We start from the raw sequence: 17,495 nt of genomic DNA, 5'->3' as shown, positions 1-17,495 counted from the left end.
CGGCCTCCGTGAGGGCCAACTTTACCTTTTCTTATCTCAGAAAAATCTTACGCAAATTATTTAACCGAATTATCCCCCAACAGATCCAGGCAGATCTTCCCAGTTCCCGTTAAGGACAGAGGGACCTCGGCAACTTCTCTGGCCCAGATTGTGTTTGGCCTGTCTGGCCCCCTAGGCTGGAAGGAATTGACCTGTGGCGGCTACTCCTGCCTCCCCAAGACCCCAGGCATCCCCCGAAGGGCGCCCCACCCCTTGAAGTGTTACCCGGTGGCCCCTCTAAAGTCCTCCGATGACCCTGAAGGGCCCCACGTGTCACCTCGAAAATCCTGCATTGTCCCTAGAAGGGTCCTAGGTAGCCCAGCTTGGAGGGAGGGGGCTTCACACAGGCTGCCCCATCTTAGAGACTAGAGGGGGGCGGCCCAGGTGCTCTCAGACCCTGGACAGAAGATGGGCAGTTCCTTCTCTGCTCTCTGCAATATGGAGGAGTTTAAATTCTTAACTCGGCCATAGCCCAAGGTAGCCATGACTCCCACCCTGTGTCCCCTTGGGGCCCAAGTGACCCCTGGGGCAGCCAGATGGGCCCAGGTGGGGGTGGGGTGGCCTCAGCCAAGGCCACTGGGTCTGTACCGAGAGACAGGACCTGCTCGTAATGATGAGCTTTGCTCTTGCTTTCAGATTTCTCTAGGGAGGGATACAATGAGTAAGAGGAAGAAGCTTCGGACCTCAGGTATTTGGACATTCAAGTTGACACCTCTGCTTGCTGCTTCTGCTTACAGGAGGAAGGTGGACTTATTGCAGAAATGCTTAGATGATCACACCAAGCTCCTTAAAATAACAGCAATGACTTCACACATGCAATGACTTAATACAAGTGTAAATCATGGAGAAGTGCTTACAGTAAAAAGGGAAAGCTTTGTGGAGCTTTCCCCAGCCTCTAGTGGGACCCCACAGCCTAGGGGAGGCCCCCAGGCTTCAGGGCAGGGGTCCAGCCTCTATGCAGGCCCACTCTCAGAGATGACCCATGAATAGAGCTTGATGTCCTGGTGTGTGGCCAACTGCTTCACTCTCGAGCCAAAAACCCGGGTTCATCTCTCTGTGTGATGGCAGATGACCTACTGTGTGTCTCACTTTCCTCCTATTTGTAGGGGATAAGAGCACCTACGCTTTACTTTCGAACAGTGATTCTCAACCCGTTGGGGGGAGCAGTTTGACCTCCAGAGGACATTTGCCAATGTCTAGAGACATTTTTAGTTTTCACAACTGGGGTAGGATGTTGGTCCTGGCATTTAGTGGATCTAGGCCAGGGATGCTGCTCAGAATCATAGAATGTGGTGGACAGTCCCCACAACACAGAATGACCTGGCCCCAAATGTCAGTAGTATCCAAATGTCAATAGTGCCGAAGTAGAGAACTGTGCCCTAGAGCTCACATGTGGATTAGTGTTTGTAGAGCACGGAGAGTAGATCCATGGTAGGACACAAATACATGCTGCTGTTGTCACTGCCCTTTCAGATTAAGAAGAAATTTTTCATTCTGAAACAACTTTAAGCTTACAGAAAAGTTGTAAAAATAGTTCATTTCTGTTTGAATTAAAAAAAAAAAAGAAAAGAAAAGAAATCAGGGACAGTGGCTACCTTTGAGGGAGTTGCGCCTGGAAAAGAAACATGAGAGGAACGTCCGTGTTCCTGGCAATGTTTTGTTTCTTGATCTAGATGTGAAATACACTGTTCGTTTTATGAATTTGCAGTGAGTTGTACACCTATGCTAACTCTTCTGTTCTATATTATTTGTCATTAAAAAGCTAAAGAAAAAAAAAAGGAAAAAAAAAAAGTTCAGAGCTCTGTCTACCCTCCCCCAGCTTCCCCTAATGTTAACATCCCCCTCAACCATAGAATGATGGTCAACCATATAGTGTAGCATAAAAAACAGGAAAGGAACCTCAGTACACCACTTCTTCCAAACTTTTTCTTTGTGTACACAAATACAGTGTTTTCATTGGAAAATAGAATCATCACACATACTGATCTGCAACCTCTGTTTTTCAACTTCACGGTATTTCGAGACTGTCTTTACTGCTCAATATACGTAGAGAATTTCCTCATTCGAAAAGGAAAACACCCAGTGTTACATAGTATAGCTTCATTTTCCTGTCATTGGGCTAAGGTAGTTTAAATTTCTTCAAAGTTGAGAAATGACCCCTTCACTTAGTGGTTAATGAACTTCGAGAGTAGCACTCATTTTTTTCCCAAGATGTGGGACAGGAAAGATACTATCAACAGATTGAAGGTGTTTTGTGCAGAGATGAGTAACAAGCTGTTTGGAGGCACAGGAATTTCTCTGACCTTCGAGCGGGAAGCTGGGGCCAGCCAGGCCCACCCACAGCAGGTCATATGGGGCCTCTCTTTGCAGTGGACTCCCCTGCTCAGTGGACCCTGGGCTGGCCCAGGACAGCTCTTTCTGTGTGTCCTGGATGGCGTGGAGAGAAAGGAAGAAGATTCTGGCAGGTGGTGAAAGGAGCCCTTTCCCTTGTGATGTCTTTGGCCTCTGGTGTTGAACACAAGGTTCTGCCTTAGTTCTTAAATTAATCCTGTGGGAACAGATCACAGGAAGGAAACGGGAGCCTCTTCACTTGTGATATTTTTGCTTTTTATTTGGTACAAATAAATGTCCATTGGATGAGCAAAGCAAGCTAGTGTTTGGACATCTTAAAGAAACTAAGTAAATGAAACTGCTGTATTTTTGCATTTTATGGCAGACCACAAGGTGGGAATGTGTTTGTGTAAGAAACATTCACTGCAGCTTTGCTCTGGGTGCAGTGCTGGCGTAGGCACCTGAGGTGGGAGGTGGGAGGCAGGGTGAAGATGAGATCAAGATGAGACTCAGTTCCTGCCCTTGACAGCTTCAAGGTCTAGTCAGGGGAAAAAGAAAGACGTTTCTCACTGAGAGAGCTAATCAAGTAACAGTGGGGTGAAGTTCTAAATGGGCACACACGAACCGTAACTGACAGACTTGGGAGAAATTACAGGAAAGCCACTGTGGTCTAGTGAAGCCCCAAAAGCTGAATGGATGCTGAGGAGGACCCTAGCATTCAATGTTGGAGAGAGGGGGCTTATTCAATGGTTTTACTTCAAGGTATGTAAGGAGCTGAGTTTGGAAAGGGTCTACGTGACTGACCTCCAAGAAAATCAGACCCGGGTCTGGTTTGTCTTTTTGTTCTCACTGCCTAGTCAGAGATGCAGTACATAGTAGGTGCTCAATAAGTGCTCAAGTATACTTAGGTGTGGAGGCTCTGGAACTGGACTGCCTGGATTCTGTTCCAGATTCCTCAGCCTCCCTGTACCTCAGCTTTCTCGTCCGTAAGATGGGCCTAACATCAGGGCCCTGCCTGAAGTTTTGTCATAGCACACCTGAGTTCTCAGGACAGTGTCTGGCATGGAACTCAGTAGAGTCAACCCTTATTATTTGTTCATTGAATAAATGGGTCAGTTGGGGCCAGATTTTGGGGGGGTTTTACAAGCCAGCCACTGTTGGCAGTTTCTGTATAAGGGGATTTCCTTCATTCAACAAATAGATGTTAATATGCACCTTTAGGCTCTAAATTGCTTTCAATGCTGGGAAAGGTATCGTAGGGATACAACAGGGACCAAGAGGCAGCAGAGCAGTCACCTCCTTAGCACTCGATGACTCTGGGTCCCAGTTTTCCCAGGATGGATATTCTGCAAGCATCACGGAAAACCAGAGTGGTACATAATTTAGTGTTGTCTGCATTTCCTGGGAGGTGATCTGGGTTTTCTTGTGCGTTTATTCAGTCATCTGCCAAGTATTTATTGAGCACCAACGGTTTATTAGATGCTCTTCGAGGTACTTGAGACCCAGCAGAGAGTGAGATAGATGAGGCCCCTCCTTGCATGGAACAGGTTGTAGCGGAGGAGACAGAAAATGACCCAGTGCATCAGATACTTGCAGAAGTTGTGAAGTGAGTAAAACAGAGCACGGGCCCGAGAGGAGTTGCTCTGTAGAAAAGGCAAGGATGCCACTGCAGGGACATTTGAACTGAGACCCGAAGGAGCCAGCACACACCTCTCAGCACTTCCGCAGAGAGACAGTCAGCTGGGCCAGGTTGTCTCGTGTGGTTCCGAGCCAGGCCCAGTCACCTCAGGATTGAATGTCAGTCGTGACCAGTCCATAGCTTAAAAGCCTTTGGATCCCATGGCCATGTAAGCTCCTGGGTCCCACCTGGATGAAATTCCATCTCATCTCTCACTCTCCAGGCAAGCATCAGAGCAGGGATTTCCTGCCCTTTGCACAAGCCTGCTCATGTTGCATCAGTGGCCCAGATGTGTGTGGTGGTCGGCCGCGGCAGTGCATGCTCCCACCATCCCCCTCCCCTTCATCTTCTTTTGTCTCTAAACCAGGAGGGGAAGGAATCCGTCCTCCAAAACTTCCAAAGAACCCAAGGTTAGGAGACTCTGACGGGGACCCCCAGAGTTCCAAGTTGGGCCTTTGGCATCACCCTGAAGAGACAGAAAGCAGATCAGGACCCGCTCCCTCTGCAGAGCAGAGCAGGGAGGCACCAGGACAGGCAGCTTCCAGGTAGGTGGCTCAGAACATTCCAGCAAGCCTCTCCGCTGACAGTGGGCACAGGATGCAAAGGGGAGGGGGCCAGTCAACACGACCCATCCAGTGCCATGCATCCCCCACAGGGGCTTGGGGCCCTTGGATTGAGCTTCTCGAAGTTTTGCTCTGGGGACTCTCCTCTTCAGGGAGAAAGGTCGATATTTTAACCACGGGCAAGGAAGACCTTGAATTTTTCAAGGTCACTTAGTTATGGAATGCAACTTGTCCTGCCTGTTGGTCAAATCCATATTTATCCCACATTTCCTCTTAATCAAGAGGGGACTGAAGGAGTGGTGGGTCTGTGAAACAATAACCCATAAGAGAGATTAACGATCTTTATGTTCTAGGCAGTATTCTAATAATAAATACTTTACATACATCAGCTCATTTAATCCTCACGGCACTGTGACATGGGTTTATATCCCCATTTGGCATATGAGGACTCTCAGGCTTCGAGAGATCAAAATGACTTTCCCAAGGCCACTGAGCTGGTACAAGGCAGGCTGGGGTTCTGGCTGCGTCTGGTTCCTTTGCTCTTTACCACAGTGGTTTCCCAGTTCCCTTATTTTTTCAGAAAATATGTAATTAAGCACGGTAGGGGAAAGGAAGAAAGATCTGGAGAACCATTCAGTCTCCACGGGGTTAAACCACATGTAACTATAGCAGAGTAGAAAGGGTTAGCAGGAGTTAGGAGAAGGAAGGTTCCTGCTACCTGAAGTCTTCAGAGAAAGCATCATGGATTGGACTAGCACGTTTTCTGAGTGAAAAATTGAGGCATGCAGTCTGGCTGACAGAACCATTTTCTGGGGTGTGTGTCTGTCTGATCTCAGGTCTTTGCAATCTTAGGGCTAAAGGCTGTGTGTGTGATAGGAAGAGAGGGGCCATGTATCACACCTAAGCTGTTCCCCCAGACAGACACAGTGATGTCACACTGTGCCCCTCACCCCTCGAGAGGCCATATCAGGGCTGATGGGGTCATGGCTGCTGCCCACCCTGCTGTCTGAGACCATAAGAATAATCAGAACCCACAGAAGTGGGTTCCCACTCTTTTGTTTCTGTTTTTTAAATGTTTTATTAAGAAATACCACACGTGCAGAAATATAACAGAAGAAAGCAACATAAAGCAATCAGTTTAACACATTTATGTTGAGAAATGAAACTTTGCCAGTACCCCAGAAGCCGCCCAAACAACCCATCCCAATTAAAAATTTTGAAACAGGCGGTTGCTTCAGTATCTAGAGTTATTCTGTCTCCATAACCTTCCTTGGCACGATTCAAGCCCATTAGTGTAGCTTCATGCATTTTCCTGCTCCACTTCCAAAGTTGAAACCATGAAGTTTCAGTTCCAGATTTTGATCTTTTTTTTTACAACGTACATATCCACATTTATTTAGACATAACCATAAGTCTCACCAGTTTTTTTAAAAAGGGTTTACTTCTTTAGAGCAGTTTTAGGTTTACAGTAAAATTGAGAGGAAGGTACAGTGGTTTCCGATACACCTCCTGTCCCCACACATGCACAGCCTCCCCCATTATCACCATGACTCACCAGAACGGTACATTTTTTAACCAAGGATGAACCTACATAGACACAGTCCACGGTTTACTTTAGAGTTCATTCTGTGTGTTGTACATTCTGTGGGTTGGCACAACAGTATAATAACATATATCTCTCATTACAGTATCATACAGAGTCTTCTTATGGCCATAAAAATCCTAACCTACTCATCTCTCCCCCCAACCCCAGGTAACCACTGATCTTTTCACTGTCTCCATAGTTTGCTCTTTCCAGAATATCATATAGTTGGAGTCACACAGTACGTAGCCTTTTCAGATTGGCTTCTTTCACTTGGTAATATGCATTTAAGGTATCACCATGTGTCTTCATGGCTTGAGAGCTCAATCTTTTTTTTTTTATAAAGCAGATGGCATGATTTTATTTTTTTAAATTTTTATTGGAGTATAGTTGATTTACGTAAAAAAAAAAAAAAAAAAAAAAAAAAAAAAAAGTGAGTGGTGGGCATTCCCAGCAGCTTTGTTTGTAATCGCCCCCAACCGGGAACACCCCAGATGTCCTTGAGCTGGTGAATGGTTGAACAAATCATGGTCCATCCACACGATGGAACACAACCCAGCAATAAAAAAGGAACAAACAGGTGTGATACACATAACCACCTAGATGGATCTCCAGGGCATTATGTGGACTCAGAGGAGGTTGCAGAAACAGTATGCTCAGCCATAAAAAGGAACGAAATTGGGTCATTTGTAGAGATGTGGATGAACCTAGAGACTGTCATACAGAGTGAAGTAAGTCAGAAGGAGAAAAACAAATACCGTATATTAACGCATATATGTGCAACCTAGAAAAATGGTACAGATGAACCGGTTTGCAGGGCAGAAGCTGAGACACAGACGTAGAGAACAAACGTATGGACACCAAGGGGGAAAAGCAGCGGGAGGTGGTGGTGTGATGAATTGGGAGATTGGGATTGACATGTATATACTAATATGTATAAAATGGATAACTAATAACCTGCTGTATAAAAAAAAATAAAATACAAAAAAAAAGGAAACAATATGGCTCCAAGTGTCCATCGATGCATGAATGGATAAACAAAATGTGGTATATCCGTATGACGGAACGGATATTTATGCATCCATGTTCACTGCAGCATTATTCACAATAGCCAAAACGTGGGAGCACCCAAAGTAGCCATCAACAGATGAATGAACAAATAAAATATTGTATATTCACACAACGGAATGTTATTCAGCTTTAAAAAGAAATTCTTTTTTTTTTTTTTGGCCGCACCGTGCAGCATGTGGGATCTTAGTTCCCCAACCAGAGATCAAACCCGTGCCCCCTGCATTGGGAGCATGGAGTCTTAATAACTGGACCACCAAGGAAGTCCCAAGGAAGGGATTCTGACACGTGCTACAACATGGATGAACCTGAAGGACATTACGCTAAGTGTAATAAGCCAGACACAAAGCAACAAATACTGTATGATCCCACTTATACAAGGTCCCTAGAGTAGGCAAATTCTACCGATTCCGCAGGAGGTAGAATGGGGGTTGCCAGGAGCTGGGGAAGTGGGGAGTTAGTGTTTCATGGGGACAGAGTTTCAGCTTGGGAAGATGAAAGAGTTCTGGAGATGGATGGTGGTGATGGTTGCCCGACCTTGTGAATGTACTTAATGCCACTGAACTATATACACTTTAAAATGATTGAAGTGGTGGGAACTTCCCTGGTGGTCCAGTGATTAAGAATCCGCCTTCCAATGCAGGGGACACGGGTTCAATCCCTGGTCAGGGAACTAAGATCCCACATGCCATGGGGCAACTAAGCCCGCACGCTACAACTACAGAGCCCGTGCCACACTGAAAGATCCCGCGTGCCGCAACTAAGACCCAATGCAGACAAATAAACACTTTTTTAAAAAAGATCATTTCCTTCAAAAAATAAATGATTAAAATGGTGAATTTTAGGTTATGTGTATTTTACCAAAATTAAAAACAAAACAGTACAGAGAGGCCCCCGTGTGCCCTCCCCGAGCATCCCCCGGTGGTAGCATGTTATGTAACTGTAGTCCATTGGCAGCACCAGGCAACTGACATTGACACTGGTGCGATCCACAGGACCTCCTTGATTTTTATATCCTTGATCTTCCCAAGAGCCTCCACGTGTCTGGTGCTGGTGGGGAGAAGGAGCTGGTAGAAAGGGGGTTCCTGGGGCTTCCCTGGTGGTCCAGTGGTTAAGACTTCGCACATCCACTGCAGGGGGTGGGGGTTCAATCCCTGGTTGGGGAAGTTCCACGTGACGTGTGGTGTGGCCAAAAAAAAGAGGGGTTCCTGTACTTCCGGTTCCCCCTCTAGCCCCTGGCACAAAGCTCTGCCCAGCATGGGGACTGATCCCTATTTGGGTGCACCGTCATCCGTGCAGCTTCTGAGACTTTGTACAGGGGCAGTAATGAGTAGAAAAATCCTCAGAGCTGTTGATTATTGAAGGCCCAAGGCTGAGTCTTTTTCTCTCCACAGGAAACGCTGCCAGAACCCAGTGCCCAGCAGGCCAGAAGCCAGCCTCGAGAGGAGTCCCCAGGGCTTGCCCTCCAGGAGACCAGGGACCCAGGAGACCAGACCCAGGCAGACGGCGCCTGCCCCGAGCCCAGCGGCCAAAACCCTGTGACACCTGTGCCTGGCGATGGGGATCCTCAGCCCTTGGCCTCCAGCATTGCCTCTCTGGAGTGGGGGACAGTGCCCTCGGCTTCAGAGAGGGCCAGCCAGGACCACCTGCCAAAGCATGGGACCAACGTGCCAGATGGTGGAAGCACGGAGGAGGGTTGGGTTCCAGGTGATCATGGCCAGAAAGGGCACCTGCCAGGCAGTGATGCGGAAGAGGAGCCAGACCAAGGAGCCCCTCAGGAGGGAGGTGTCCGAGGGGAAGCAGGAGCTGAGCTGCCTGAGGAGCGCCAGGAGGAAGAAGATGGCATCCTGGGCCCAGAGCCCAGATCTGCAGCCCAGGGCCCTCCTGGGCCTCTGCAGATGCCCAGCTGGACTGGCGGGGGAGCAGAGGGGAGCTATAGCAGCCCAAGGTGCTCCCGCCTTGGGGCTGTTGTCATCGCAGGTGTGAGCACAGACGCCACGGAGCCAGAACAGAGGGCTCTGGGGGTGGCTGGGCCAGACGGGACAGTCAACGCCAGGGTGACTGCCTCTCCCAGTGGGAAGGCTCCTGATGGAGGCCACAGCAGGGCCCTGCTCGGGTGCATGCCTCTCAATGGGGAGACCACAGGAGGCAGAGAGAAGGCAAGGCGGGAAGACAAGCCCCCTGATGATGTCCCGGGGGGCCTTGCAGCCTCCCCGGCTCCGGCTCACGAGATCCAAGAGCCCACAATAGGTGCTGGGGATTCCAGCCCTTTAGCCTTGAAAATGGGTCCAGGTGTGGGTCAGACACAGCTACCAGGCCCAGATCAAGAAGGGCTGGGAGGTATGTGCTTGCTGCCTTTGCTATCGCAACCTGTGGCTAAAAAGGCAGCTGAGTTAGGGAGCCATAGCCACAAACAAGACCTCAAGGGGCGCAGTTTGTCCCTCGGAGCCTGTGCTCCACCAGTGTACAGAGAAGCAGTGGACGGCCCTCCCCAGGATGCTGGGGCACATCAGGGCAGCCCAGATGCCCACACAAGCCCAGCAGGCCAGCCTGAGCACCCTGCTGACTCTTCAGAGCAGGCTGTCTGGGAGGGGTCCTCAGCCATGGAACTCTACTTCCTGCCGGACAGCCAGACGCAGGATGCCCTGGAAGCCCCTGGTTTTGAAGCCCCACCTGAACAGGTAAGAGCTTCCTTGAGTTACAGCGAGATGTCCTAGTACAGGTGCCAAATGGCCACAAGCCCTCCCAAACCACCCGGTAGTGGGGGAAAGGTGGGCACGTGGCCATCTGTTTGTACAGCAGATGAGTCCAGGGGTCTGAGTCACAGCTTCAGCGGGTGTGGAGTCTGTGATATTCTGGAGAGGATAGACCTGCCTTTCTATGAGGGGCCCATCTGTGTGAGAGCTGAAGAGCCCCGGGATGTGACACACATGTATTTTGTCAGCCCAGGGAGAGCCCCTGGTGCACCTGCCCCCTCCACCCTTCAGTGCCCTGCTCTGGCCGGAGGTTCCCGAGGGATGTATGGAGGGTGACAGACCAGATGGGGTGACCTAAAGAAGCCAGTGACCTCAAACCTGGGCCTGCGGGCAGGGACTTCATTCCCCCACTGGAAAGAACCTTTGCCCATCTTTAGGGTCATTTGGGGGCCCAGATACAATTCTTTTTCAGACACATACATGGAATTTCATTTGTCTGCTGGAATTTTAGGGGCTTTGCGTCCTTCAGGGATCTGCCTGCTGAGCCTATGCTGGCCGTTGGCGGTCACCTGTCAGGGCAGGTGGCAGTCCCTGCTTTGGCCCCGCCCCCTCAGGAAGCGCCACATCTCTGGCTGCTGGCGCACTTGAGCCTGAGCTAAGTGCTTTGCAGCCTCGCCCGGATAGGTGGGTGGTTCTCTTTCCACACACTGGGTGTGGCTGAGAGGCTGAAGAAGGTTGGGCACCTGCCCCAGATGAGGCAGCCAGGAGGGGAGGAGCCTGGGTCTGTGCCCAGGTTGGCCTGATTCTGCAGCTGTGCCTCAACTGTTCCGTCCTGGAGCGAACGCAGAGCCCATGTCGCTTCACAAACATGGCCTCTGTTTCTTTGGCTGTCCCTGTTTTAAAACTTCATTTTATTGGTTGTTTGAAAATGTTTTTAAGATGTGAGAGTCCGCTCTATGCCAGGAGTGAACAGATCAGGCATGGTCCCTGCCCCCATGAGGTTTTCAGTAGCACCGTTCCCACCTGCCTCTCCCGGAGTGAGCATTTTGTACCCTGTCATTTCGGCACTTAAAAGAATCTTATCATATGACACAGCCCCCAAACAAGCAAAGGACGTCATCTGGTGCCCAGCCGAAGAAAGCCAGCTGTTCCCATTGCAGAGGGGGGTGCGACTGGGTTGAGCTAATGTGGGTCTCAGGCGCTGCCTTCCCAAGGGATGGCCAGGGGTCATTTGTGACACAGGCCTACCCGGTGACTTTGCAGACCCAGCCCTCCCTGCCACGGCCCCAATTCCTTGTACCACCCATCGCACATTGCTGTGATCACCAGATGAGCAAGAGCACAGAAATCGAGTCACACCGCGGTTTGGTCATAGCGTTTAAACATGGTCGCCGGGAGGGGTGGGCGCTCAGGTGCTGGGCAGAGCTGAAACTTTACAACTAAAGCTGCATCCCTTGAAAGATGCAAACCCCTCTCTTGGAAAGAAGAGCTAAGTCATCCCCAGTCTCTGGTTTCTTGGGCTGTGGCTGAGGGATAAGGCTGGGGAAGCAGTTGGGACCTTGGGTGGCGCCCAGAGGGCAAAGGAGCAAGCCCTCCCAGACCTGCCACCAGTGAGTGCACTCTGAAATCACCGAGGAGCTGGCAGCACCAGTGCGGGGGACCTAGCAGCAGCTGGGGTGGACAGCCCTGCTGGGAGAGGAGGCACTGCCCTGACAAGGCTGTGGGCGCCCAGGCACATTTTGTTTTGACACTGGGCGTTCCTGAACAAGTCGGGGCAACCCAGGCACAGGTTCCCACGGGAAGGTGCGGGCAGGCCCTGTGGGCAGGGACACGTGGGAACCGCGCGCAGGTGGACCGAGAGAGCAGCCCTCGACCTCACTGTGGCACAGCTGTGAACACCGCTTCAGAGGAGGGGCCCTGGGGTCTCACAGCAGTGACAGACTGGCTTCAAACCCAGCTGCCCTCACAGGAACACTTGGTGTTTTCTTCTCATTGCGGCTCCCTGGGGACGTGGTGCTCACCCCAGGGCCGGTGGAACCCTCCTCTGCCCACAAACAGTGTCATTTAAAACACTGACTCCCAGGCCCCTCTCACAGCCCACAGGGGTGGTCCCCACACATTCAATACAAGCACCGCCTTTGTCATGACATTTACACAACCCTGGTGGGAGCCGTGGTACCTGTTGGGAAAGAGACTATCCCTCATGACCAAGAATGGTGCCGTGAATTAGGTGAATCTGTGGCATCAAATTGTATTTTTTTTTTTAATTTATTTTTGGCTGCTTTGGGTCTTCGTTGCAGTGCGCGGGCTTTCTCTAGTTGCGGCGAGGGTGGGCTACTCTTTGTTGCAGCGCACAGGCTTCTCATTGCAGTGGCTTCTCTTGTTGCGGAGCACAGGCTCTAGGCACGCAGGCTTCAGTAGTTGTGGCACGTGGGCTCAGTAGTCGTGGCACGCTTGCTCTAGAGCACAGCCTCAGTAGTTATGGCGCACGGGCTTAGTTGCTCCACGGCATGTGGGATCTTCCCAGACCAGGGCTCGAACCTGTGTCCCTGCATTGGCAGGCGGATTCTTAACCACTGTGCCACCAGGGAAGCCCTCAAATTGTATTTTAAGTCACAGAGTTGCCTCCGTGAAAGTCAGCCAGGTGCACGAGAGAAACTATCGCCTAGAGCAGGCTTCCCAACCTCGGCACTACTGGTGTTGGGGGCTGGATCACCATTCTGTGCGCAGCAGGGGCTTGAGCAGTGTCCCTCGCCTCCACCCCCAGGTGCCAGGAGCGCCCTCTCCCCCGGGCATGACAACCAAAAGTGGTTTCGGACACTTAAGTGTCTTGGAGGCGGAGTCATCCCCACGCGAGAGCCGCCGGGCTGCAGCCAGTTCCTCACGTCTGTTCATTTGGATTCAGGGACCCTTTGCAGGTCGAGCGCAAGCCCTTCACCCCATCCGCCACCCCAGGACTTTAGTGTCCTCAGAAAAGGCCCAACAGCCCTGGGCCGGCCGCTCCACTTGAGCCTCTTTGCCTCTTTTCAGAAGGACGTATGTCACCTCCACGACTGAGCCTGACATTTTCCATGAAAATTAAACCACCGTTGACATTTAGAAATTTAAGCTTCTCAGGGTTATCTGGCTTTCTCCCCTATTAATTATGAATTTTCCCTTCAAAATACATTTGCAAAATCTCTTCCTGACATGAAACTTGTGGCCTATCTAGCCGACCTCTTTCCCTCCATGCCAGATGCCCACCTCGCCACAGTTGCCACCACTCAGGGTCTTCTCTGTACCCTTCTAGATACTGCAGGACAAGGTGGAGACAGCACCACTCCTCAGTTGTCAGGGACAGAGAACGTGTGGATGAAGCCGCCCACCAGTACAAATCAGCCTGTCGAAAGGCGCAGGTCCGGGACGGGACCCCAGGGTCAGGCCCAGTATTGCCCTTCTGCTTTCTTTCCAAAGAGGGAGGGTGAGAGCAGCCCGGGCTGGTGGCCCGTAGGTCTGGCCATCGTGGCATCTGTCCCCCACACCACTTTTCCTCTGCAGGAGTCCAGCCTCGGTGTTCCTGGCGTGGCAGAGGAGAAGCCAGACCTCCCCTGCCTGACTTTTCCTTCCCTATGCAGGGCTCACCCAGCTGGGCCGTTCACACGTGTGCATGCTCTGTCTTTCCAGTTGTCTCCTGCAGGGAGTGGGCTGGACCCTTGCTGGCCTGGCAGCAGCCCACGTGCCGATGGAGGCTCCCTTGCTGAGGCCCAGCCAAGGTAGGCAGGGTGGGAGGCCACCCCAGAACGCTTTCCTTGACAGGAGTCCTCCTTTTGTCCCTGGGAGGGGAGAGAGTGGCTGCTTTCCTGGCACTAGAGCCCCCATGCTCTCCCTCCCCCCAGCCCTTTGAGCTCCCATTTTGTGGATGGGAGTGTCGGAGGTCGCCCTGGCTCTGCCTTGAGGGGCCTCACTTTCCTCGGTCCAGTAAGGTTGCTAAGCCCCGACTTTCAAACCACCCATGTCCCCTGCTCCCCGCGAGTGGAGAACTCGTCAGCACTCTGCACCCAGCCAGCATCTCTCCCAGGAACCCCTGGGATGATGCCCCCAGCTCTGTGGTTGTTTTAATGCACATTGTGTGTTTTTCTGGAGAGAAGGTCCAGAGCTTTCCCTGAATCTCCATGGAGGGGGAGTGGACCCAGACAGGGCCAAGAACCATTGGCCTACAGGGGCCATCCCCTCTCTGGCACCCTCGGGCCCTCCAGAGTCTCCGACCTGCCCCATCTTATTTCCTGCTTGATTTTATTCCCCAAGGCAGCCCACCTTCTTTCCCTCCTGCAGGCACCAGGTGTGCTTTTCCTCCAGCTTATTGAGTGTGTGTGTGTGTGTGTGTGTGTGTGTGTGTGTGTGTGTGTGTGTGTTGGGGGGAGTCCTCTCCCCCCACCCCAGAGCCTCTCACAGTCCATCACCTTTCCTGTCTCCCAGCCTTGCTGGTGGCTAGCACTGAGCGACAGTCCTCTCCCGTTACCTTGAACCTGAACTGGCCTCTCTGCAGAGTGGCGGCTTATTGATTATTTATGGCCAAGCTTCTGTTTCTGTCTGGCAAGTGTGGAGGAGGGTTAGGGAGTCTGTCTCTTTCCTCTTTCTCCTCCCCCTCAGGGGAGAGGGAGGCCATGCTCCCACCTTCTGCCCTTACACACATCTGTAAATAGTACCTGTTGCACCACTTGTTGCCCCACCCCCTGCGCCCCCCTCCACACACACATACACACATACACACACACACACACACACACACACACACACGCACGCCCTGCACAGGGACCAGAGGCAGTTTAGTCAAAGTGGCCCCACTATTGTTTGAGCAAAGAGGAGGGAGATTCCTGGGTGAATCTCCGGCGGCCTCCATGGATGGCTGGAAGCCCCCAGGTGGGTCCCAGGGTCTGGTTCTGTGACCCATGGCTGAGGGAGAAAAGGCAAGAGACTGAGGCCCGGACTGGCCAGTCGTCTCAAGGTGACCGAGGCAGGTGGAGCAGAACCAGGGTTCCCATAGTGACAACCCAGGAGATGCTGCCAAGCTGGGCAACCCCCTGCCCACCACAGGCTGCACCCGTTAGATACGGTGGTACAGAGGCACATCCACCCCTTCCATAGACACTGACGCCCGCCAGTGCCGGCTCTTCCAGGAACTGCTCTGGGCACTGGGGAGGCTGCGTGGGACAAAACATGAAGCTTCTACCTATTGGGGGTCAGAGCAGGGGTGAGCGAGAGACAGACAAATTAGGTGGTCAGATGGCAGAATGTTGGGGAGAAAAAGCAGGGCAGGGGTTAAAATTTTAACCTGTGGTGATGGAGAGGGCTCCCTCCTCCCACCTTCTCCACCCCCCCCACCCCCACCCCCCCGCAAGGAGGAGACATTTAGGAAAGAACATTCCAGAGCCCTAAGAAATGCTCAGGGAATGGCCAGGAATTCAGTGTGGCTGGAGCAGGGAGGAGCGGAGACGGGAGGGAGGGGCTGGGGCCTGGAGGTGCGCAGATGATGCAGGGCTTTGGGGAGGGGCTTTAGGCCTGCTTTCCATTGCCACGCCCTCCCCTGCCCCCCAGGCCACAGCGGGGACAGGCTGTAGGGGCAGGAGCTGGGGGTCGGGGAGGCTGTGGCAGCTGTCGGACAAGGGCCATGGTGGTGGGGGAAGTGGCTGGATTCGGTGTGATTTCAGCAGTAGAGCCGGCTGGGTCGGCCATCAGGGCTGTGCCCAGGGTGGCCTCATGACTGTCAAAGGCATTCATCCCTGGAGAAGGCAGCTCGCAAAGCCCTCCAGGGCAGAGTCTGGTGGGGCTGTCCAGTGAGGTCAGGCCTCTTGCCCTCTCTCCCTTCCCACCAGGGCTCGAATGGGGATCAAGACCTGCGAAGCCACCAGGATGGAGGATGCAACAGACACCGTGCGAGGCCTCGTCATCGAGCTCTCCAACCTGAAGTAAGGGCTGGGCTCGGATCCACGGATCCACAAGTCCCCAGGATGGGTGGAGGGGATGGGGCCGCGGGAGGTTGGTGGAGGGCCCAGTACAGCAGCGATCCTGGGGTGTCAGTGTGGGCCCGGAATCCCCAGCGAGGGGCCTCTGGGAAGCTCCACCGTTCCTGGGCCCCAGCCGGTTGTGTCATAAACCCGTCCTTCGCAGAGTTGTTAGGTTCTGAAGAGAGGCTAGAAGGGTCACAGCCTGCCCTGCTGCAGGCAGATTCTGATTATGTACATGTGCATGCCTGTGTGTGTGTGACCTGTGAGTACACATGAGGGTGTGAGCCTGTGTGAGCAGGCTGGTATGTGCCCGAGTGTGAGGCATGGTCCCACTCTGCCGCGAGGTGGAGCACAGCTCAGACCCTTTCCCACACAGCCGGCTGATCATGAGCGCCCACCGGGACCTGGAGGCCTTCAAGCGCCTCAACTACTACCAGAAAGCAAAGGCAGCAGGGAAGGCCCCTGCAGCCTACACACCAAAGGGGGCTGGGAATCTCCCTCGAGGGGAGCAGTCCTGGAGGGACTCGTAGGTGTGTGTGCTCGTACAAGCTCACGGGCCTCCAGAAGTGCCTGATGTTCCTGCCAGACAGCTGGAAACAATCCCTCAGTAGACTCCGGAAAGCCTGCTGGCCCCTGTGTGCCCCCTGTTATTTTGTTACCATCCGAGATGCTCCAGCAAGTCCTGGTGGGCTCCAGAAACCTCCCCTCAGCTGACCTGGAAGTCAACTTCCTATGGGAAACAGAAAAGGCCCTGCCTTCCTCGGCAGCCTTCCTCAGCACTCAGCAGCCTCCCTCGGGGGTCGCGTGGGGGAGGGAACCTGCTCCTCCCGGTGGCAGAGGCCTGGAAGCTGGAGGCAGAGAGGGGGGCTGGGGCGCCAGGAAGCTGTGGTGCCCCCCCCCCCACAGAGCTGCCCAGATGTTTATCTGGGTTTGCAAATTTCAGCTCCTTAGCCGAGGTTATGGAAGGTTCAGAATTTGTTTCTTTCCTGGAAGAGAAAAGGGCTAGCTTTGTTGGTTGTACCCTTGTTTTTTCTCCGGCTTTCCATTTTCTTTCTTTTGGGAAGCCCATTAATAAATGATTCCCTAGCCAGACCTCAGACCTCCTGACCTGTTGTTTGGGGTTTGAGGCATTTTCAGTTCCTTGATATCTTGCCCACAAACCTCCCTAACCATCTCTTTCTCCTTTGACTTCTACTTTTCGTCTTCCCTGGGAAGACAAGTTTGGCTACTGTTGGATTCAGGGGTCCCGCACGCAGTACTGAGCGTGTCGGACTCAGGAGCAGGTGGCTGTGTGCACGAATTCAAGCACACAGAGTATCTTGACCGATTGTCCAGCTGGAGTTTGCGAGTCTGTATTCAGTGCTGAGATGGCTTCGCCTGTCCTCCGTGGGACAAGCTGCTTGGAGGCCTTGGCCTGGAAGGAGGCAACCCTGGGGGAATGTTCCTGATGCAGACACAGCTACTGCCTGGAGGGTGCTGAGGGCAGGCATTGCACACCCCACCCCACCAAACCATGCCACAGCCGCAGTGATGTCACACTGTCATAAGAAGTCC

The 17,495-nt window shown here is 52.5% G+C and overlaps 1 protein-coding gene across 1 annotated transcript; it reads left to right on the top strand.

The window, feature by feature from the left end:
- The first annotated feature begins 689 nt into the window (after positions 1–689).
- On the top strand, positions 690–17,033 carry BRME1 (break repair meiotic recombinase recruitment factor 1). Its single transcript, XM_024767492.1, has 8 exons — positions 690–727; positions 4,419–4,593; positions 8,494–8,584; positions 8,656–9,601; positions 9,725–9,942; positions 13,621–13,709; positions 15,810–15,902; positions 16,318–17,033. The coding sequence occupies exons 1-8, from the start codon at positions 697–699 to the stop codon at positions 16,469–16,471; spliced, it is 1,797 nt and encodes a 598-aa protein (XP_024623260.1). The 5' UTR covers positions 690–696; the 3' UTR covers positions 16,472–17,033.
- Positions 17,034–17,495: the final 462 nt, after the last annotated feature.

Source organism: Neophocaena asiaeorientalis, unplaced genomic scaffold (assembly GCF_003031525.2).
Source record: "Neophocaena asiaeorientalis asiaeorientalis breed wild unplaced genomic scaffold, Neophocaena_asiaeorientalis_V1.1 scaffold87, whole genome shotgun sequence".
NCBI classification, from domain to species: domain Eukaryota; kingdom Metazoa; phylum Chordata; class Mammalia; order Artiodactyla; family Phocoenidae; genus Neophocaena; species Neophocaena asiaeorientalis.
The sequence above is the reverse complement of the archived record's forward strand: the minus strand, read 5'-3'. Positions and strand labels throughout refer to the sequence as shown.